This window comes from Somniosus microcephalus, unplaced genomic scaffold (genome assembly GCF_052327205.1).
Source record: "Somniosus microcephalus isolate GS21.2 unplaced genomic scaffold, FLI_Smic_1.0 unresolved_chr3, whole genome shotgun sequence".
Classification (NCBI taxonomy): Eukaryota; Metazoa; Chordata; class Chondrichthyes; order Squaliformes; family Somniosidae; genus Somniosus; species Somniosus microcephalus.
The window spans coordinates 57,207,572-57,228,026 of NW_028225181.1; the positions used below are offsets into that span (position 1 = coordinate 57,207,572).

At 44.5% G+C, this 20,455-nt stretch overlaps 1 protein-coding gene across 1 annotated transcript; it reads right to left on the reverse strand.

The window, feature by feature from the left end:
- Positions 1-930: 930 nt before the first annotated feature.
- Positions 931-18,458, reverse strand: LOC147091563 (putative G protein-coupled receptor 139). Its single transcript, XM_085976807.1, has 2 exons — positions 18,273-18,458; positions 931-9,585 (listed from the first exon to the last, which is right to left on the reverse strand). Exons 1-2 carry the CDS (start codon positions 18,337-18,339, stop codon positions 8,690-8,692), a joined length of 963 nt encoding a protein of 320 aa, XP_085832933.1. The 5' UTR covers positions 18,340-18,458; the 3' UTR covers positions 931-8,689.
- Positions 18,459-20,455: the final 1,997 nt, after the last annotated feature.

Here is a 20,455-nt window from a genome sequence, read left to right on the forward strand (position 1 = left end):
TCGCACATGGCCGGGGAGGCCCAAGATGGCGGCCCGCATGGCCCACACACAGCGCTGCTGGGGTTCAGGGTGGCTTTGGCCCTGCAGACGCTAGCGTAGTGTCCCTTCTTCCCGCAGCCCGAGCAGATCGCATTTTTCGCCGGGCAGCGCGCTCTGGGGTGTTTTGCCTGGCCACAGAAGTAGCATTTCTGGCCTTGGGGCACTGCTGTCTGGCCTTGGGACACTGCTGCGGTAGTTGGGCCGTTGCTGGGGTGTGGCTGGGGTGGCACGGCGCTATGAGGCAGTCCTACCGTGTCCCAGGCTGTCATTCCCCGCGGCGTCCACGGTGCAGAGGAGTAGGCATCCATGCCCCGGTAGGCTGCATCCAATGATAGTGCAAGTTCAGAGGCCTTGTTGAGGTCGAGGTCACTCTGCTCCAACAGTCGCTGTCGGGTGTAATTGGATCTGTGGCCCGCTACAAAAGCGTCCCGGATAAGTTCCTCTGTGTACACGGCGGCCTTTACATCCTTACAACCACAGGCCCGGCCAAGCACAGACAGTGCCTGAAGGTATTCCACGGTCGATTCCCCAGGTTGTTGTTTACGACTCCCCAGAAGGTGCCTGGCATACACTTCGTTCACTGGGCGCGTGTACTGGTCCTTGAGGAGCTTGATAGCGTCTGCGTACGAGGTTGCGTCTTGGATGACCGAGTACACTCGGTGGTTCACTTTGGAGGTCAGGACATCCAGTTTGTCCTCGTCCGATTTGATTGCTGCGGAGGCGGTCAGGAATTTTTCGAAACACTCAAGCCAGTGAGTAAACTTGGTGGATGAGTCCGCCTCCCGATGATTTAAGTCCAGGCATGCTGGTGTGAGGATCTTCTCCATTATAAAAATTTTGTTAATAAAATTGATGCGCTATGAATTACTCATAAAAGACTGAGAGTTAAGAGAGTAACTAAAGGCTTTTATTAACAAAAGAATGAAGGTCTGCCTCGAGTGGTCGACCGGTCCAGAAATACAAAGGGCTGGGGAGCAGTCACCTTTATACTAGGACTTGTGGGAGGAGTCAGCCGAGGCATGTCCAGGCATGTATACAGTGGAATACAAACAGTGGTTTACCACAGAGGAATTTAGGATGTTCGGTGCATATATTGAAAGTCACAAAGTGAGTCTGAAACAAACAGGAGAGCAGTTCTGTTATTTGAACTATATAACAACTTCACCAACTTTTTCAAAAAGCATTAGTAGAAAGTGACGAGCCAAGAGTTTACTCTGCAGTAAATCCTCCGTCTTTCTGATATAATTCCAAAACACTCCGTTCTAGGTGGCTGCCTTTATTAATTATTATTGGTTTTTATTCAATACACTGATGCTTTGCTTGAAATATGGAAGTGGCATTTATCTACATGACATCTCACAATAGACATTTGATAACATACAGACTGCGCAGTTAAGTGGCAAATGATGGTTAACATCGATGAATGCGAGGCAATGCACTTTGATAGGAATATAGAAACATCATGAGGGTAGTGCAGTTGATGTTGTGTATATGGACATTCAAAAGGCGTTTGACAAAAACCACGTGAAATTCATGGTCATAAAATTGTAGCCCAAGGGATTATTGGGACAAGGCAGCATGGATACCAAATTGGCTAAGGGTAAGAAAGCAGAAAGTAGTGGTGACGGGTTGTTTTTTAGACTGGAGGGAAGTATACAGTGGTGTTCCCCAGGGGTCGCTATTAGGACCAGAGTTTGCTTTGATATATTTCAATGACCTAGAGTTGGGTATACAGGGCATTGAAACTGGGAAATGTAGCACACAATGAGAAGGATAGTAACAGACTTCAGGAGGATGTAGACTGACTGGTCAACGTGAGAGCATAAGAAACAGGATCAGGAGTAGGCCACTCGGACCTTCCATCCTGCTCCACCTTTCAATACAATCATGGCTAACCTTCAATTAAGAACTCCTTCATGTAACACCTTCTAACTGGCCCTCATTCCTGCATATGCTTTTATCTCCTTACTCAATTTACTGGTATATTTTGCAGTAACAGAATAAATTAGCATTGGAGCCGAAAGGAAGACCCTAAATGCCAATAAAATTTGGCTGGGTGTTGACACTTATAAACTGTTCCTCAAGCTGGCGGGACTGAGAGCTTCAGAGGAGTCCCTGACATGATCCTACACTTCTCTGATGGGGCTTCTTTCCGAATCCAATCCCTTTGCTTACAGCATAACCCGAACTCTGATTCAATTAAGCAGACACTTGGCAGATTCTATTGAACATGGAGAATTGTGAAGTGCAAAATGAGGGGTGGCAATGTGATCTCAATGGCACAATTTTAAAGGGAGTGCAGGAACAGAGAGAACTAGGCATGTATTTACACAAATCATTGAAGGCGGCTGAATAAGTTGAGAAGTATGGTAAACAAGCAGAAGGGATCCTTCACTTTATTAATAAGCAGTAGAGTACAAAAGCAAGGAATTTATGCAAAAACATTATAAAGCTCTGATTAGGCTTCAGCTGATGAATTGTGTCCAATTCTGGGCACCACACTTTAGGAAAATGTCAAGGCATTGGAGCATGTACAGAAGAGATTTACTAGAATGGTACCAGGGATAAGCGACTTCAGTTATATGGAGAGACTGGAGAAGCTGGGCTTGTTCTGGTTAGAGCAGAGACGGTTAAGAGGAGATTTGATTGATGGGTTCAAGAGCCTGAATAGATTTAATAGAGTAATTAAGGAGCAACTGTTTCCAGTGGCAGTGGGGTCGGTAACAGAGGACACAGATTTAATGTGATTGGCAAAAGACAGAGACTACTTGAGGAAGATTTTGTTTTATACAGCGAGTTGTTGTGATCTGGAATGCATTGCCTGAAAGGGTAGTGGAAGCAAATTCAATAGTTGCTTTCAAAGGGGATTTGGAAAAAATACTTGAACTAAAAAAAGTACCGGGGAAAGAGCAGAGGAGTGGGATTAATTGGACAGCTCTACCAAAGAGCCGGCACAGGTACGGTGGGCCGAATGGCCTCCTTCTGAGCTGTATCATTCCATGATTCTATAATCACCGATACCTTAGAAAATAAGAAGCAGAACGTGGCAGAAGAGAAAAGGGCTCTAGGGCGACAGACGAACAAATAATTAAAAGCAGTATCACTGGACAGCAAATCAATTGAAATGCTAACAATGATATTGGGGTTTATTTCTAAGGCAATAGAATTCAAAGGTAGTGAATTTGGCCAATGGTGGGAAGTGGTGCTCCAAAAGGATCGGTGCTGGGAACACTTTTGATCACCATTTACTTAAACAACTCGGACTCAGGAATCGGAAGTGCAATTTCAAAGTTTGTGGATGCCACCGAAATGGGGGTTTATTCTTAATACAGAGGAGCACTGCGACAAAATACAGGAAGCCTTTAACACACTTCAAGAATGGGCGTGTAACTGGCAGATGAAACTCAATATAGAGAAAGTGAGGTAGTGCTTTTTAATAGGAGGAATACGGAGGTCACATACTCCTTGGAAAATAAGTTCTAAACGGGGTAAAGGGACAGAGGGATCTGAGGGTACAGTAACATAAATCACTAAAAGTTGCAATGCAGGTTGATAAGGTGATAAAAACAAAGAAAGCACTGGAGTTCATTTCTAGAGGGATAGAATTGTAAAGCACAGAAGTTAGGTTAAACTTGTATCTAACCTTGGTTAGGCCACACTTGGAATATTGTGAACATTTCTGGTCTCCATCTTAAGAAAAGGACACAGAGGGTTTGACAAAGGTACAAACAGTATTTACTGGAATGATATCAGAACTGAGAGGTTATACCTGTCAACAAAGTTAGGGCAGGCTGGGGCTTTTTTCTTTAGGAAAGAGAAGATTGACGAATGATCAGATAGAGTTCTTTAAGAATGGCCCAGAAATTCGGGTCCCCACGCGTGAGTACGCACTGAGTACTCATGCTTACGCCCACCAAAAGTGCCGGTTTCGCATATGCACTGCGCATGCGCAGGAAACCGGAACTTCCGTTCCTTTGAAAGAAGGGGGTCAGAGGTGGCATGCGTGCACCAGAGAGGCAGCATGTGCGCATTGAACTTAAGTTTTTTTCCAGGTTTCCCCGGGAGGGTAAGCCTCCAAGAGTTACACATGTCAAAAGCAGGCACAAGACCTGCTTTTAACAAGGTAAGTGGTGAATTAATTAAAATTAAAACATTTTTTCCACAGGTTTATTATTTCTAAATACTTTAAAGAAAGGTAAGTTTATTTTTAGCCCCGTTAGAAAAAGTAATTAATTTTTTCAAAAATTTAAGTATTGTTTAAAATAGTTATTTTATGTAATTTATAGTTATTTTAAAAATGCGATTTTTAAAAAATGTATTTAAAGTTTTAGTGATGTTTTGCGGCTTATAGTATTTATAGTTTTGACAGCTCTTCCTGTCAATTTTATGAATGGGCATTCCCTGCTACCATTGGCTCTCCATGGCCCAAGTGATCCCAGGGGATGCATCGAACTAACTGCGCCCCTGGGATACGCAAGCACTGCGCGCCCGCAGTTGGAGGAGGCCCAGGATTGGAAGCCCACGCGGGCCCACAGATCAATTGACGGTAAGTGCAGGTCGGAGGCTTGCACCCGCGGGAAGCCTCGGACCCGAATTTCTGGGCCTTTATGAAAAAGTTTCCTAGGGTAGATTAGAGAAGATGTTTCCACTTGCAGGAGAGACTAGAACTTCAGGCCATAGATTTAAGAGAGTCATTAATAAATTTAATAGGGATTTCAGCGGAAACCTTTTTACTAAATGAGTGGTCAGAATGTGGAAATCACTACCACATGGAGCAGTTGATGTGAATAGCAAAGGCACCTTTAAAGGGGAGCGAGACAAGCACATGAGTGGGAAAGGAACAGAACGATATTTTGACTGGATTAGATGAAGGTTGTTGGGTGGAGGCTGGTGTGGAGCATGGCCATCATGTTTTGAGTCTTATCAGTGGTAGGGAAATTATTGGAAAAAGTTCTGAGGGAGAGAATTAGTCTCCACTTGGACAGGCAAGGATTAATCAAGAATAATCAGCATGGCATTGCCAGGGGGAGATCATGTCTAACCAAGTTGATTGAATTTTTCGAGGGGTGACTAGGTGTGTGTGTGAGGGTAGTGCAGTTGATGTAGTCTACATGGACTTCAGTAAGGCTTTTGACAATGTCCCACATGGGAGACTAATCTAGAAGTCAAGAGCCCATGGGATACAGGGCAATTTGCCACATTGGATCCAAAATTGGCTCAGCGGCAGGAGGCAGAGGGTGATGGTCGAAGGATGTTTTTGTGACTGGAAGCCTGTGTCTAGTGGTATACCGCAGGGATCGGTGCTTGTTCCTTTGCTGTTTGTAGTGTACATTAATGTTTTAGATATGAATGTAGGAGGTATGATCAGTAAGTTCGCAGATGACAAAGGAACTGGTGGAATGGTAAGTAGCGAGCAGGGAAGCCTCAGGCTAAAGGACGATGTAGACAGGTTGGATAGATGGGCAGAACAGTGGCAAATTGAATTTAACCCTGAAAAGTGTGAGGTGATGCACTTTGGGAGAACTAACAAGGCAAGGCTATACACAATAAATGGTAGGACCCTAGGAAGAAAAGAGGATCAGAGGGACATTGGTGTGCATGTACATAGATCCCTGAAGGCAGCAGGACAGGTAGATAAGGTGGTTAAAAAGTGATATAGGATACTTGCCTTCATTAGCTGAGGCATAGAATATAAGAGCAGGGAGGTTATGATGGAGCTGTACAAAATGCTGGTTAGGCCACAGCTGGAATACTGTGTGCAGTTCTGGTCGCCACACTATAGGAGGGATGTGATTGCATTGGAGAGGGTGCAGAGGAGATTTCCCAGGATGTTACCTGGGCCGGAGCGCTTCAGCTATGAAGAGAGAGTGGACAGGCTGGGCTTGTTTTCCTTAGAACAAGGAAGGCTGAGGGGGGGACCTGATTGAGGTGTACAAAATTAGGAGGTGCATAGATAGGGTAGGTTGAAAGGAAATGTTCCCCTTAGTAGCAGGGTCAATAACCAGGGGGTATAGTTTCAGGTAAGAGGCAGGAGGTTTAAAGGGGATTTGTGGTAAAACATTTTCACCCAGAGCGTTGTTGGAATCTGGAACTCACTGCCTGAAAGAGTGGTAGAGGCAGGAACCACACAACATTCAAGAAGCATTTGGATGAGCGCTTGAAACGCCATAGCATACATGGCTACGGACCAAGTACTGGAAAATGGGATTATAATAGACAGGGCTTGATGGCCGGCACGGACACGATGGGCCGAAGGGCCTCTTTCTGTGCTGTAAAGCACTGTGACTCTATGACTGTAATGCCCTGTCTCTGTTCTGTAAAAACATTGTAAATTGTACTAAACATGTATAGGACCTGGGTCAGGTCACACTTAGAGAACTGTGCATAGTTCTGGTCTCCATAATATAAAAAGGACATAGAAGAACAGGGGAATGTGCAAAAAATACTTACAACAACAACAACTTGTATTTATATAGTGCCTTTAACATAGTAAAATGACCCAAGTGACTTATGGGAGCGTTATTGAGCAAAACTTGACCCTGAGCCACATAAGGAGATATTAGGAAAGATGACCAAACGCTTAGTCAAAGAGGTAAGCTTTATGCAGAATAACAACAGAAAATGCTGGAAAAACTCAGCAGGTCAGGCAACATCCGTGGACAGAAATTTGAGTTGACGTTTCGGGTCGAACCCTTCTTCAAAACTGGAAAGAAAAGATAGATCAGAGGCAGCGCTGCGATCGGACAAAAGAATAAAAGAAAAAAAAGAAGTAAAAAAGAGACAATAAAAGGTATTAGAAGCTAGACGAGATGGTAATAGGCTGAGATTAGGTGTAAAGTGTACTGACAGGGCAAGAGATAGCTGCCAGGTGTGAGAGAGAAACAAAAGGAAAGCGGGGGGGGGGGGAAGGAGTGGAAAAATTACAAGAAAAAATGAAATAGGGGCCGAGGTAATGATCTGAAATTGTTGAACTCGATATTGAGACCGGAAGGCTGCAGAGTGCCTAATCGGAAGATGAGGTGCTGTTCCTCGAGTTTACATTGAGCTTCCGTGGAACAATACAAGAGGCCAAGGACGGTGAGGTCCGAGTGGAAATGGGGCGGTGAATTAAAATGACAGGCGACCGGAAGCTCGGGGTCACCCTTACGGACTGAACGGAGGTGTTCTTAAAGGAGGAGGGAGATTTAGAGAAGCAGAGAGGTTTAGGGAGGGGATTCCTGAGCTTAGGCCCCAGGCAACTGAAAGCACAGCCGCCAATGGTGGAGTGGTTAAAATCGGGGATGTGCAAGAGACCAGAATTAGAGGAGCACAGAGATCTCGGGAGTGTTGAGGGGCTGGTGGAGCTTGCAGAGGCAGGGAGGGTGAGGCCATGTTGGGATTTGAAAACAAGGCTGATATAATTTTAAATGGAGGCACTGCCAGAACGGGAGCCAATGTAAGTCAGCTGAGCTCAGGGGTGGTGGTTTACAGGGATCTGGTGTGGGTTAGGTTACGGGCAGCACAGCTTTGGAGGAGCTCAAGTTATGGAGGGTGGGAGATGGGAAGCTGGCCAGGAGAGAGTTGGTGTTATCAACTCTAGAGCTACCAGAAGCATGGATGAAGGTTTGAGCAGCAGATGAGCTGAGGCAGGGGCGACGTTCGGCGATATTATGGAGGTGGAAGTAAGCCGTCCTGGTGATGGAGTGAATATCTGGTCGGAAGATCATCCCGTGCTCAAATACGACACCAATGTTGCAAACAGCAAACTGCTGCTTTGGAGAGGGATGGAGTCGTTGCCTAGGCAACGGAGTTTGTGAAGGGGACCAGTAGCTTCGGTCTTACAAATATTTAGCTGGATGGCACCAGAACTGAAAGATTGCAGCTGTTGGGAAAGATTGAACAGGTTGGGCCTTTCTGCTATAGTAGAGAGAGGACTGTGATGAGGCCTGATAGAGGTCTTGAAAATTATGAATGGGTTGGACAGGGTAGATGTGGAGAGAATGTTTACACTTGTGGGAGAATGCAACACTTGGGGTGATAAATACAAGATAGTTACTAATAAATTCAACAGGGAAATAAGGAGCAATTTCTGTAATCAGGGAGTGGTTAGAATGTGGAACATACTAGCACAGGGGGTGCTTGAGGAAAATACTTTAGCTTCTTTCAGAAGGAAACTAGACGAGTGAATGAGAGGAAATGGAATAGAACGATATTCTGAGAGGCTGAGATGAGGTAGATGCAATGAGAGGAGACTGGTGTGGAGCGTAAACACAGCACAGACTGATTGGGCCGAATGGCCTGTTTGTGTGCTGTATATTCCATGTAATATAATCCTCTGAACTGCAGCTCAGCTCTGTCTGCCTATCTACTGACCAGGCTCTTACTCTGGAAGCTGCGAATGAATTGCTGCCCTCAATAGATGAAGGGACTCTTTACAGAAGAGCTCAGAGTGAAAGCAGCAAATTAGTGGTCCCGAAAGAAAAGGTGGGAAATGTCAGTCAGAAACAGCGCCGAGAACTAAACACAGTGCTCAACCCGCCGCTGTCTGTATCTTCAGATCTCCAGCGATTGCTGGTGTAATTCAGCGGATGGCAGTCTGGGGCTGAATATTACATTCCTGGACTGGAATCACTGGGCCCCACCTCTGGCTGTGCTCAGTTGTTTCTGATTATTAATGAATTGAATAATTGAGGTCAGTGGATATTTCACCGCCCTCTTCACCTGCTCTCTGAACTTGGACTGGGTCACCCCATAAATAAATGTGTTTGTGCAGCAACTGAAAACCTGCAGCATAACTCCCGACTTGTCTGAAGATAACTAAAGAGTCATTGTAATAATAGGGATTTGTTCCTGCAATATTATAATATAAGAAATTTATAACATAGACCAGCCACAGCAGTATGAAGCTGCCGGATATGGTGAAGAGTAAAATCATAGATTTCCTTCTGCTCTCCATCTCTGGGTCTCTGCCATTCTCTCCCTTGCTCTCACCCCTCAGTCCCTTACGGACCCGACTGGCCACTAAAATGTGTCTGACTGTCAGAGCGTTGAGCGACAGAATTAAAGCGAATGGGAGCAATGGGGTTAAAGCCCTATCAAACCAGGTAAATCCCATCCAATCGGGCTCAGTGTAATAGCTCGGGATTGTGTCACAGAACCACTGCACATTGTTCATTGTCCACCTGGGTTGAATTGCAAAGTAGAAGGGAACGTTTTTTAAACAGAGCAGAATGCTGGTTGTTGCCAGAACCAGAGCCGCAGTTTTCTCGGTGCAATATTTAGTTTTCAGCTTCTGGCAACAAATGGCCACAAATCGATCAAAGGTGAAAGTGACGGTGAACCAGACAGAACAGTCTGTGGCTGCAGCGGTCAGGACAGTGATAACACGACACACAGGGGTGATGGACAGGAACGACCATGGGAAATAATATAATCTGATCCTCCTCAGTATGACCTCAGTGACGATGAGCAGGAGATCCGCCGCTGCCATGGCCACCAGGTAGCGAGTGGTGCAAGTGGAGAGCCCGCATTTTCCCCGGGACAGGATCACAATCGCCAGCAAATTCACTGTAAAACACAGAATGGAAAAGAGACTCAAAATTACTGATCATACGTTCTCCGTGTCTGAGCCCAGACAGTAAGGGCTGGATTTTAACACCCCAAAAAACAGATGGGTTTGGGTTGGGTCTGAGGTGAAAATTGAACAATATCCTCCCGACACCAACCCGCCTCCAACCCGCCCACTTCCGAGTTTGATGGAGACGGAACAGGGTCAGGCACTGAACCGCTCACAAGAGGCGGGTACACAATAAAAAATATTTTAATGAGGCGGGCAGCTTCGGATTTAACCTGTTTTGCATGTTTAACTATGGCTGGCTGGGATTCCTGGGCCTCGGGAATCCTTTCACCACCCCCCCCCCCCAGGTCTATCCATTGCCCGACTCCCATGGATAGAACCCCAGGTCGAACATCCCCAAGACTGGGGATTGGACACTCCGCTGGGAATGATCAAACCCCCAAGGAACGGTCAAACCCCCAGGTCCAATCAAACCCTCAGGACTGGTCAAAACCCCGGGACCAGTAAAACCCCCAGGACCAGTCAAACCCCCGGGACCAGTCAAACCCCCGGGAATGGTCAAACTCCCTGGCCCAGTCAAACCCCGGGACTGGTCAAACCCCCGGGACCAGTCAAACCCCCGGGACCAGTCAAACTCCCGGTACTGGTCAAACCCCCGGGAATGGTCAAACTCCCCGGCCCAGTCAAACCCCGGGACTGGTCAAACCCCCAGGACCAGTCAAACCCCCGGAATCAGTCAAACCCCGGGACTGGTCAAACCCCGGGACTGGTCAAACCCCCGGCCCAGTCAAACCCTGGGACCAGTCAAACACTGGGACTGGTCAAACCCCCAGGACCAGTCAAACCCCCGGGACCAGTCAAACCCCCGGGACCAGTCAAACCCATGATTGGACACACTGGCGGATCGGACGCTCCATTCCCCTCCAGATTTGTGCATCAGACCTACCTGGTCCTGCTCTGGCGCACCTCCACCTTTCTGATATTTGACATCCACCCCGCACCACCTGTGCCATCGCCTATGTAACCCACCCCTGTTATTAACTACGAATAAGAATTTGATCAAAACCAAAGTACTGAGACTGCTGTAAGTCTGATAAAAAAAAGACATTGCTGAAAATGCTCAGTAGGTCAGGCAGCATCTATGCAGAGAGAGACAGCCTTAACGTTTCAGGTCGATGACCTTTCATCAGAACTGGAAGATATCAGAGTTGAGCAGTATTAAAGCAATGCTAGATTCAGAGACATGTGCGGTAGCATCAGGAAAGAACAAAGACAAAGGATGGAGATCACTGGAGGGCAGGAGTGATTCAATGACAAAAGGGATGATGGTGAAAGGCGAATGGGACAATTAAAGAAACAGAAGATGGGCCTAGAGGAGGTGTAAATGGTTACAGCAGAAAAACAAGAGGGTGGGGTAGCACACGTGGAAGAGAAAGTTGGGTAGACTACAGGTGTTTGGACCAGCCAGCAAGCCATGTACCGAAATCGCCACCCCAAGCCCCAGCCCACACCTCCTCCACTCCCCGTGGCTCTGGTGGAGCCATCCTCCATTACCAGCACATGTCGTCCGAGAAAACGGGAGCGGAGGTTATGATCTGAAGTTTTTAAACTTAGTGTTGTGCCTAACCAAATATACGGTGCTGTTCTTCATTGAGTTTAAAAGGGGAACAGTGCAGAAGGCCGAGAACAGAGAATTCAGAGTGTGAGTGCGATGTAGAATTAAAGTGGCAAGTAGCATAAGTACGTTAGTCTTTCACGTGGATGGAATGTTTGGGGTCCTGGATGGTGGGAACAAAAGAGGGGAAAGGGCAGCAGTTCCATCTCCTGCACTTGCATAGGAAGGTGCCAGGGTAGGGCAGATGTTAGGGGTGACGGAAGAGTGGACCAGTGTGTTGCGAAGGCCGGGGGCATGGAAGGGCAGGGGAAGATATGTTTGTTGGTGGACTTAGCTAGACGTGACGGAAATGGTAGAGGATGATCCGTTGAATGTGAAGGCTGGTGCAGAGGAAGCTGAGGACAAGGGGAACCCTGTCTAGGTTCTAGCAGGGAGAGCAAGGGGTGATGGCAGCAACAGAGGATTGACAGGGTCGAGGGCCCTGTCAATCACAGGAGGTGAATACTCGGCTGAGGAAATATAAAGACATTTCGGAAGCACTGGTGTGGAAGGTGGCATCGTCAGAACATATGCAACCGAAGCAGAGAAACTTTGAGAATAGAATAGAGCCCTTGTAGGAATTCGGGTGGGGGGAAGTCTACTCAAGATTCCTGTGGGAGTCGGTGGGCTTATAGTAGATATTGGTGGACGGCCTAACCCCTGAAATGGAGATTGGGAATTCGAGGAAGGGAAGGGAAGACCACTGCGGTTCATCATTTACATGTTATTCCTGTGTTTAAAATGGAAGATAGAACAATTCCAAGGATCTACAGCCCAGTTATCATAACGTCGATGGTAGGAAAGATAATGGAATCCCTATTCAATGATGTAAGAGAAAAATATCTAGAAACACAAAATATAATAACGAGTTGTCAGCAGGTATTCCTAAAGGGAACCATAGAATCATTACAGCACAGAAGGAGGCCTTTCGGCCCTTCGAGCCCGTGCTCACTCTCTGCACATACACTTCAGCTAGTCCCACTCCCCCACCCGTTCTCCGAAGCCCTGCAATGCTTTTCCTTCAGGTACTTATCCCATTCCCTTTTGAAAGCCACGATTGAATCTGCCTCCACCACCCTTTCAGACAGGGCATTCCAGATCATAACCACTCGCTGGCTTAAAAAGATTTTCCTCATTTCGCCTTTGGATCATCAGCACATCACCTAAAACCTGTGTCCTCTGGTTCTCGACCGTTCTGCCAATGGGCACAGCTTCTCTCTATCTACACTGTCTACTCTGTCTAGACCCTTCATGATTTTGATCACCTTCATCAAATCTCCTGTCACTCATCTCTGCTCTAAGGAGAACAACCCCAGCTATTCTGGTATATCTATATAACTGAAGTTCCTCATCCCTGGAACCATTCTTGTAAATCTTTTCTGGACCCTTTCTAAAGCATTCATGTCCTTCCTAAAATGCCGTGCACAGAATTGGACACAATACTCCAGTTGTGGCCGAACCAATGTTTTATAAATGTTCCTCATATCTTCCTTGCATTTTTACTTTATGCCTCTATTTAGAAAGGCCAGATTCCCGAAAGCTTTTTTAACTGCTTTCTCAACCTGCCCTGCCACCTTCAACGATTTTTGTACATGTACCACCAGGTCCCTCTGTTCCTGCACCCGCTTTAGAATATCTTGTTTGAGTAACCTTCGTAAATACTTTGAATACGTATCAGAAAGAGTAGATAACGGTAATGCAGTCGATGTAATATACATTGATTTTTTAAAGGCATTCAATAAGTTATGACATAGCAGACTGAATCACAGCGCAAATGGAGTTGGGGACAAGCAGCAGAATGGAGAGAAAGATGGCTGCAAGAACAGAAAATAGGGAGTAGTGGATAAAGCTATTTACTCAGATAGTTGGATGGTGAGAAGTGATGTTCCACAAGATCGGCATTGCGACCACTGTTGTTCACCATTATCATAAACGATATTGATTTGTTAAGTGGAAGCACAAATTCAAAACTTGCAGAAGAATCCAAATTACGAGTACAGTTAATACAGAGGAAGATTGCAACACAATACCTGAAGACATTAATAAACTTGCAGAAAGGGCGTTTAAATGGAAAATTAATTTCAATGTAGCTAAGTGAGAGGCACTGCGTTTTGATAGGAAGAATAATGTTTCCAAATACTCCTTGGAAAATCAGAGTGGGCATGGATTAGAGGGATACCAATTAACAAATCAGTTAAAGTAGCAACGCATGCTAACAAGGCAATAAACAAGCAATCAAAGCGCTGGGTTTCATTTCCAGAAGAATAGAATCGTAAAGCAAAGTGGTCAGCTTAAACTTAAATAGAACCTTGTTTATCCCACACTGAGCGGACTGTGTGCAGTTATATAGAACCTTGTTTATACCACACTGAGCGGACTGTGTGCTGTTATATAGAACCTTGTTTATCCCACACTGAGCGGACTGTGCGCTGTTATATAGAACCTTGGTTATACCACATTGAGCGGACTGTGTGCAATTATATAGAACCTTATTTATACCACACTGAGCGGACTGTGTGCTGTTATATAGAACCTTGTTTATACCACACTGAGCGGACTGTGTGCAGTTATATAGAACCTTGGTTATACCACACTGAGCGGACTGTGTGCAGTTATATAGAACCTTGTTTATCCCACACTGAGCGGACTGTGTGCTGTTATATAGAACCTTGGTTATACCACACTGAGCGGACTGTGTGCAGTTATATAGAACCTTGTTTATACCACACTGAGCGGACTGTGTGCAGTTATATAGAACCTTGGTTATACCACACTGAGCGGACTGTGTGCAGTTATATAGAACCTTGTTTATCCCACACTGAGCGGACTGTGTGCTGTTATATAGAACCTTGGTTATACCACACTGAGCGGACTGTGTGCAGTTATATAGAACCTTGGTTATACCACACTGAGCGGACTGTGTGCAGTTATATAGAACCTTGTTTATCCCACACTGAGCAGACTGTGTGCTGTTATATAGAACCTTGGTTATACCACACTGAGCGGACTGTGTGCTGTTATATAGAACCTTGTTTATACCACACTGAGCGGACTGTGTGCTGTTATATAGAACCTTGTTTATACCACACTGAGCAGACTGTGTGCTGTTATATAGAACCTTGGTTATACCACACTGAGCGGACTGTGTGCTGTTATATAGAACCTTGTTTATACCACACTGAGCGGACTGTGTGCTGTTATATAGAACCTTGTTTATACCACACTGAGCGGACTGTGTGCTGTTATATAGAACCTTGGTTATACCACACTGAGCGGACTGTGTGCAGTTATATAGAACCTTGTTTATACCACACTGAGCGGACTGTGTGCAGTTATATAGAACCTTGTTTATCCCACACTGAGCGGACTGTGTGCAGTTATATAGAACCTTGTTTATCCCACACTGAGCGGACTGTGTGCTGTTATATAGAACCTTGGTTATACCACACTGAGCGGACTGTGTGCAGTTATATAGAACCTTGTTTATACCACACTGAGCGGACTGTGTGCAGTTCTGAGCTCCATATTACACAAAGGATATTAAGGCTCAGGAGAAAGTGCAATTTTTTACAAGGACGGCACCAGAACTGAGATATTATAACCATCAGGAAAGGTTGAACAGACTGGGGCTCCTTTCTTTACAAAAGAGAAGGCTGAGGGGTGGCCTAATAGAGGGCTTTAAATTTTGAAAGGATAACATAGGGTAGATGCTTATACTTGTGACGTGAGTGCAAAATTGGAGATTATCGATAAAAGATAATCACTAATAAATGCCATATGGAATTGAGGAGACGTTTCTTTACTCAGAGATTGGTTAGAATGTGGAACTCGCTACAACTTGGAGTACTTGAGGCGAATAGCAGAGATTCATTTAAGGGGAAGTGGGAGAAGTACACGAGGTAGAAAGCAGTAGAAGGATATGCTGATAGGGTGAGATGAAGAGGGGTGGGAGGAGGCTCCTGTGGAGCATAAACAATGGCATATCCTCAGCGGGCCGAATGGCCTCTTTTGTGCTGTAAGTTCTAAGGAGTTCTCCGTACCTTGATTACAAATTAATCATATTGATCAATTCAGTTAATCATTGAGGATATTGAAGTGTGTTATTTATTGAAGCCTTGCACTATTTATTTCGTTATTATCCATTGTAATGCTGTTATTTACTGGCCCCGGACTGATCTGTGTATTATGAAAACCTGATATGCATGTTCTTCAGTTATACATCACTTTTCTCGCAGGGACTCACCTCACTGAGCTGAGGCCAGAGATCGGTGTAGGTTACCTGTGTAGAGACACTGAATCAGAGATAAGAACTGGTTCATCAAACCTTAGTCCAGTACAGAAGTGGAATATTCAATAACCACAGCTCAATATTCATCCTGTCTAACGGAAACATTCAGGAGTCATGACACACAGATTCTCAGGACCATGTAGGGGGGAAGGGGATTAATCAGCACCAAAACAATTAAAGTGTTTACAATAATTCTACATAGAGTAAGAATGACTCATTATACAGATGATTTGAATACTGTTACACTGCTTTCCTGCTGCTTACCTGTCAGCAATTAGTTAACATCTGTTTCTGTTGGTGCAGTTCAATAGGCAAAAAAGCAATATCAATACATTTCACCTTATGTATGTACATAAGAACATAAGAAATAGGAGCAGGAGTAAGCCATACGACCCCTCGAGCCAGCTCTGCCATTCAATAAGATTATGGCTGATCATCGACCTCAAGAGCCCTTTCCTGCCCGATCTCCATATCCCTTGATTCACCGAGTGTCCAAAAATCCATTATCTCAGTCTTGAATATACTCAAAGACATAGCACTCTCAGGCCTCTGGGGCAGAGAATTCTCATCTCGGTCTTAAATGACCTATCCTTTATCCTGAGACTATGCCCCAAGTTCTAGACACTTCAACCAGGGGAAACAACCTCTCAGCATCTAAATCTGGCAATCCCCTTCAGAATCCTGTATGTTTCAATCAGATCACCTCGCATTCTTCTAAACTTCAGTGAGTATAGACCCATTCTACACAATATCTCATAATAGGACAGCCCTCTCATCCCAGGAATCAATCTAGTGAACCTTCGCTGCAGCGCCACATATGTTTAGAACCAAACTTCTTCAACCAAAAGCAAAAACCTTCCCCATAGCCATTGATTATATTCAGAAAACATGAATGCAGCTCCATGAAGGGGAGAGATCAGTCATCTAAAAAAAGTAAAATTGGAAGTTGGACTCCAGTTAGTGACCCACACTCAGTACAGTTCTACAGTGACAGATACTCCCAGTAATACATGACCACTGGGGTCAGGTGTTCCACTCCAGTTAGTGACCCACACTCAGTACTGTTCTACAGTGACAGATACTCCCGCTTATGCATGGCCACTGGGGTCCAGTGTGCCACACCGGTTAGTGCCCCACACTTAATACAGTTCTACAGTGACAGATACTCCCAGTAATACATGGCACTGGGATGAGGTGTTCCTCTCCGGTTAGTGACCCACACTCAGTACAGTTCTATAGTGACAGATATTCCCACTAATGCATGGCCACTGGGGTCAGGTGTTCCACTCCAGTTAGTGACCCACACTCAGTACAGTTCTACAGTGACAGATACTCCCACTAATGCATGGCCACTGGGGTCAGGTGTGCCACTCCGGTTAGTGACCCACACTCTATACAATTCTACAGTGACAGATACTCCCAGTAATAAATGGCCACAGGTGTGAGGTGTTTCACTCCGGTTAGTAATCCAGACTCAATAACATTCTACAATGAAAGATACTCCCAATAATACTTGGCCACTGGGGTCAGGTGTTCCATTCCGGTTGGTAACACAAACTCAGTACAATTCTACAGTGACAGATACTCCCAGTAATACATGACCACTGGGGTCAGGTGTTCCCCTCCAGTTAGTGGCCCACACTCAGTACAATTCTACAGTGACAGATATTCCCATTAATACATGGATGCTGGGGTCAGTTGTTCCACTCTGGTTAGTGACCCACACTCAGTACAATTCTATAATGGCAGATACTCCCAGTAACACATAGCCACAAGGGTCAGGTGTTCCACTCTTGTTAGTGACCCACATTCAGTAGTTCTACAGTGACAGATACGCCCAGTAATTCATGGCCACTGGGGTCAGGTGTTCCACACAGGTTAGTGACCCACATTTAGTACAATTCTACAGTGACAGATACTCCCAGTAATATATGGCCACTGGGATGTAGTGTTCCTCTTCGGTTAGTGATCCTCACTTTGTATAATTTGATAGTGACAGATACTCCCAATAATACTTGGCCACTGGAGTCAGGTGTTCCAGTCCAGTTAGTGACCAACACTAAATACAATTTTACAATGACAGATACTCCCAGTATTGTTTGGCCACTAGGGTCAGGTGTTCCACTCTGGTTAGTGCCCCACACTCAGTACAATTCTACTGTGACAGATACACCCAGTAATACATGGCCACTGGGATGAGGTGTTCCACTCCGGTTAGTGATCCACACTCAGTACAATTCTACAATGACAGATACTCCCAGTAATACATTGACAATGGGGTCAGGCGTTCCACTCCAGTTAGTGACCCACACTCAGCACAATTCTACAATGACAGATACTCCCAGTAATACATTGCCACTGGGGTCAGGTGTTCCACTCCAGTTAGTGACCCACACGGAGTAGTTCTACAGTGACAGTCCCTTCCACTAATACCTTCACTCAGAGAGTTGCTACACTGAGGTCTGTTTCAACAGTACACAATATTACACTAAAGGCAATACCTTCAGAACACAGCGAGCCCGTGAGTTACAAACAGAGCTTAACCTTCAGTCGAGGCAATTGAATAAAACTTCAGAGGTAATTCCGGACATTTGACTAAACGAAATGCTATAATTGATCGGGTGTCTGTATAACGGTGACCAGTAGATCAGGATGTAACATTATCAGTCACAGAGCAAAACCAGAGACCAGCTCACACACAGATTTACACAACTTTAATTGTTATACTCACTTACCAGGAACACCAATGATGGCAATGATGAGGTAGCATTTTTTCTCCACATGTTGAATTGTCTGATGCATTTTCTGAGTGAAGCGATGTGTCCTCTCTCTGAATTAAACTCTGAGGCAGGACATTCCCAGAACCTTTCTTTTATACACTGCCGGAGCTCCACGGGGACATTGAGGTTTCAACATCGCTGAAAATAGTGTTTTAAAAAAAACATTTGAACAAACAGATGAAGACAGTGGAGTTAATTCCCTGTTGTGATGGAATATATTTACTGCTGAGATTGAAATTGAAAACCCCAGAGACCGGACAATTCTGATCACATGAATTAACTAATGAAAATTGCCAGCTGTATTCTCACAGCAATGCGGTTGTTGTTTCAAACACCATCAGGCCCATCTCTAGACCTCATATTGATTCGGTGATGTCCTTCACTCTGCTGTGGACATTCAGTAATTAAATTTCAAATGTTAGAGTGTCCTCTCAGGGCTGCTCTGCACCACTCTGGGATGGGGCTCTCCAACTTAACTATGGCCAGGTAGTTAAACAATAAAAGTGGGAAATGTGTGTCGCTGGATCCTCAAAACTAATACAGCTCCTCAAACGAATACAGCCACTCAAACAAACACAGACCCTCAAACTAATACATTACCTCAACCTAATACAGACCCTCAAACCATACAGCACCTCAAGCTAATACAGTACCTCAAAGTAATACGCCCTGTAAAACTAATACACACCTTCAAACTAATACAGCCCCTCAAACTAATACACCCCCTCAAGCTAATATATTTCCTCAAAATAATACACCCCTCAAACTAATACATTACCTCAAACTAATACAGTCCCTCAAACTAATAAAGTACCTCAAACTAAAACAGACCCTCAAACTAATACAACTCCACAAACTAATACAGACTATCAAATTAATGCATTACCTCAATCTAATACAGCACCTCAAACTAATCCATTACCTCAATCTTATACATTACCTCAACCTAATACAGCCCCTCAAACTAATTCAGTACATCAATCCAATACAAACCCTCAAACTAATACACCCCTCAAACGGATACAACTCCTCAAACTAATAAAGACACTCAAACTAATACATCCCCTCAAACTAAAACAGAAACTCAATCTAATACAACCCATCAAACTAATAAAGCCACTAAAACTAAAACAGCCCCTCAAACTAATACAGTACCTCAATAAAATACACCCCCTCAAACTAATACAGACCCTCAAACTAATACAGCCACTCAAACTAATAAACCCAATCAAACTAATACAGACACTCAAACTAATACAGTACCTCAGCTAATACAGCCCCTCAAACTAATACAGTCCCTCGAACTAATACATTACCTCAATCTAATACAGAACCTCAAACTAATACAGACCCTCAGACTAATATAGTACCTCAAACTAATACAGTACCTCAAACTAATACAGATCATCAAACTAATAAAGCCCCTCAAACTAATACAGTAGCTCAAACTAATATTGCCGCTGAAACTAATACAGCCCATCAATCTATTACAGCCCCTCAAACTAATACAGTATCTTCAACTCATACGTCCCCTCAAATTAATACATCTCAGCAAACTTATACAGAACCTCAGGCTAATACAGTCCCTCAAACTAATACAGCTCGTCAAACTAATACAGCTCCTCAAACTAATACAGACCCTCAAACTAATACAGTACCTCAAACTAATACAGACCCTTAAACTAATACAGCCCCTCAAACTAATACATTACCTCAATCTAATACAGAACCTCAAACTAATACAGACCCTCAAACTAATACAGTATCTCAAATTAATACAGTATCTGAAACTAATACTTCCCCTCACATTAATACAGCTCCTCAAACTAATACAGCCCCTCAAACTAATACAGCCCCTCAAACTAATACAGCCCCTCAAACTAATACAGTACCTCTAACTAATACAGTACCTCAAACTAATACAGACCCTTAAACTAATACAGCCCCTCAAACTAATACAGTACCTCTAACTAATACAGTACCTCAAACTAATACAGCCCCTCAAACGAATACATTACCTCAATCTAATACAGAACCTCAAACTAATACAGACCCTCAAACTAATACAGTACCTCAACCTAATACAGTATCTGAAACTAATACTTCCCCTCACATTAATACAGCCCCTCAAACTAATA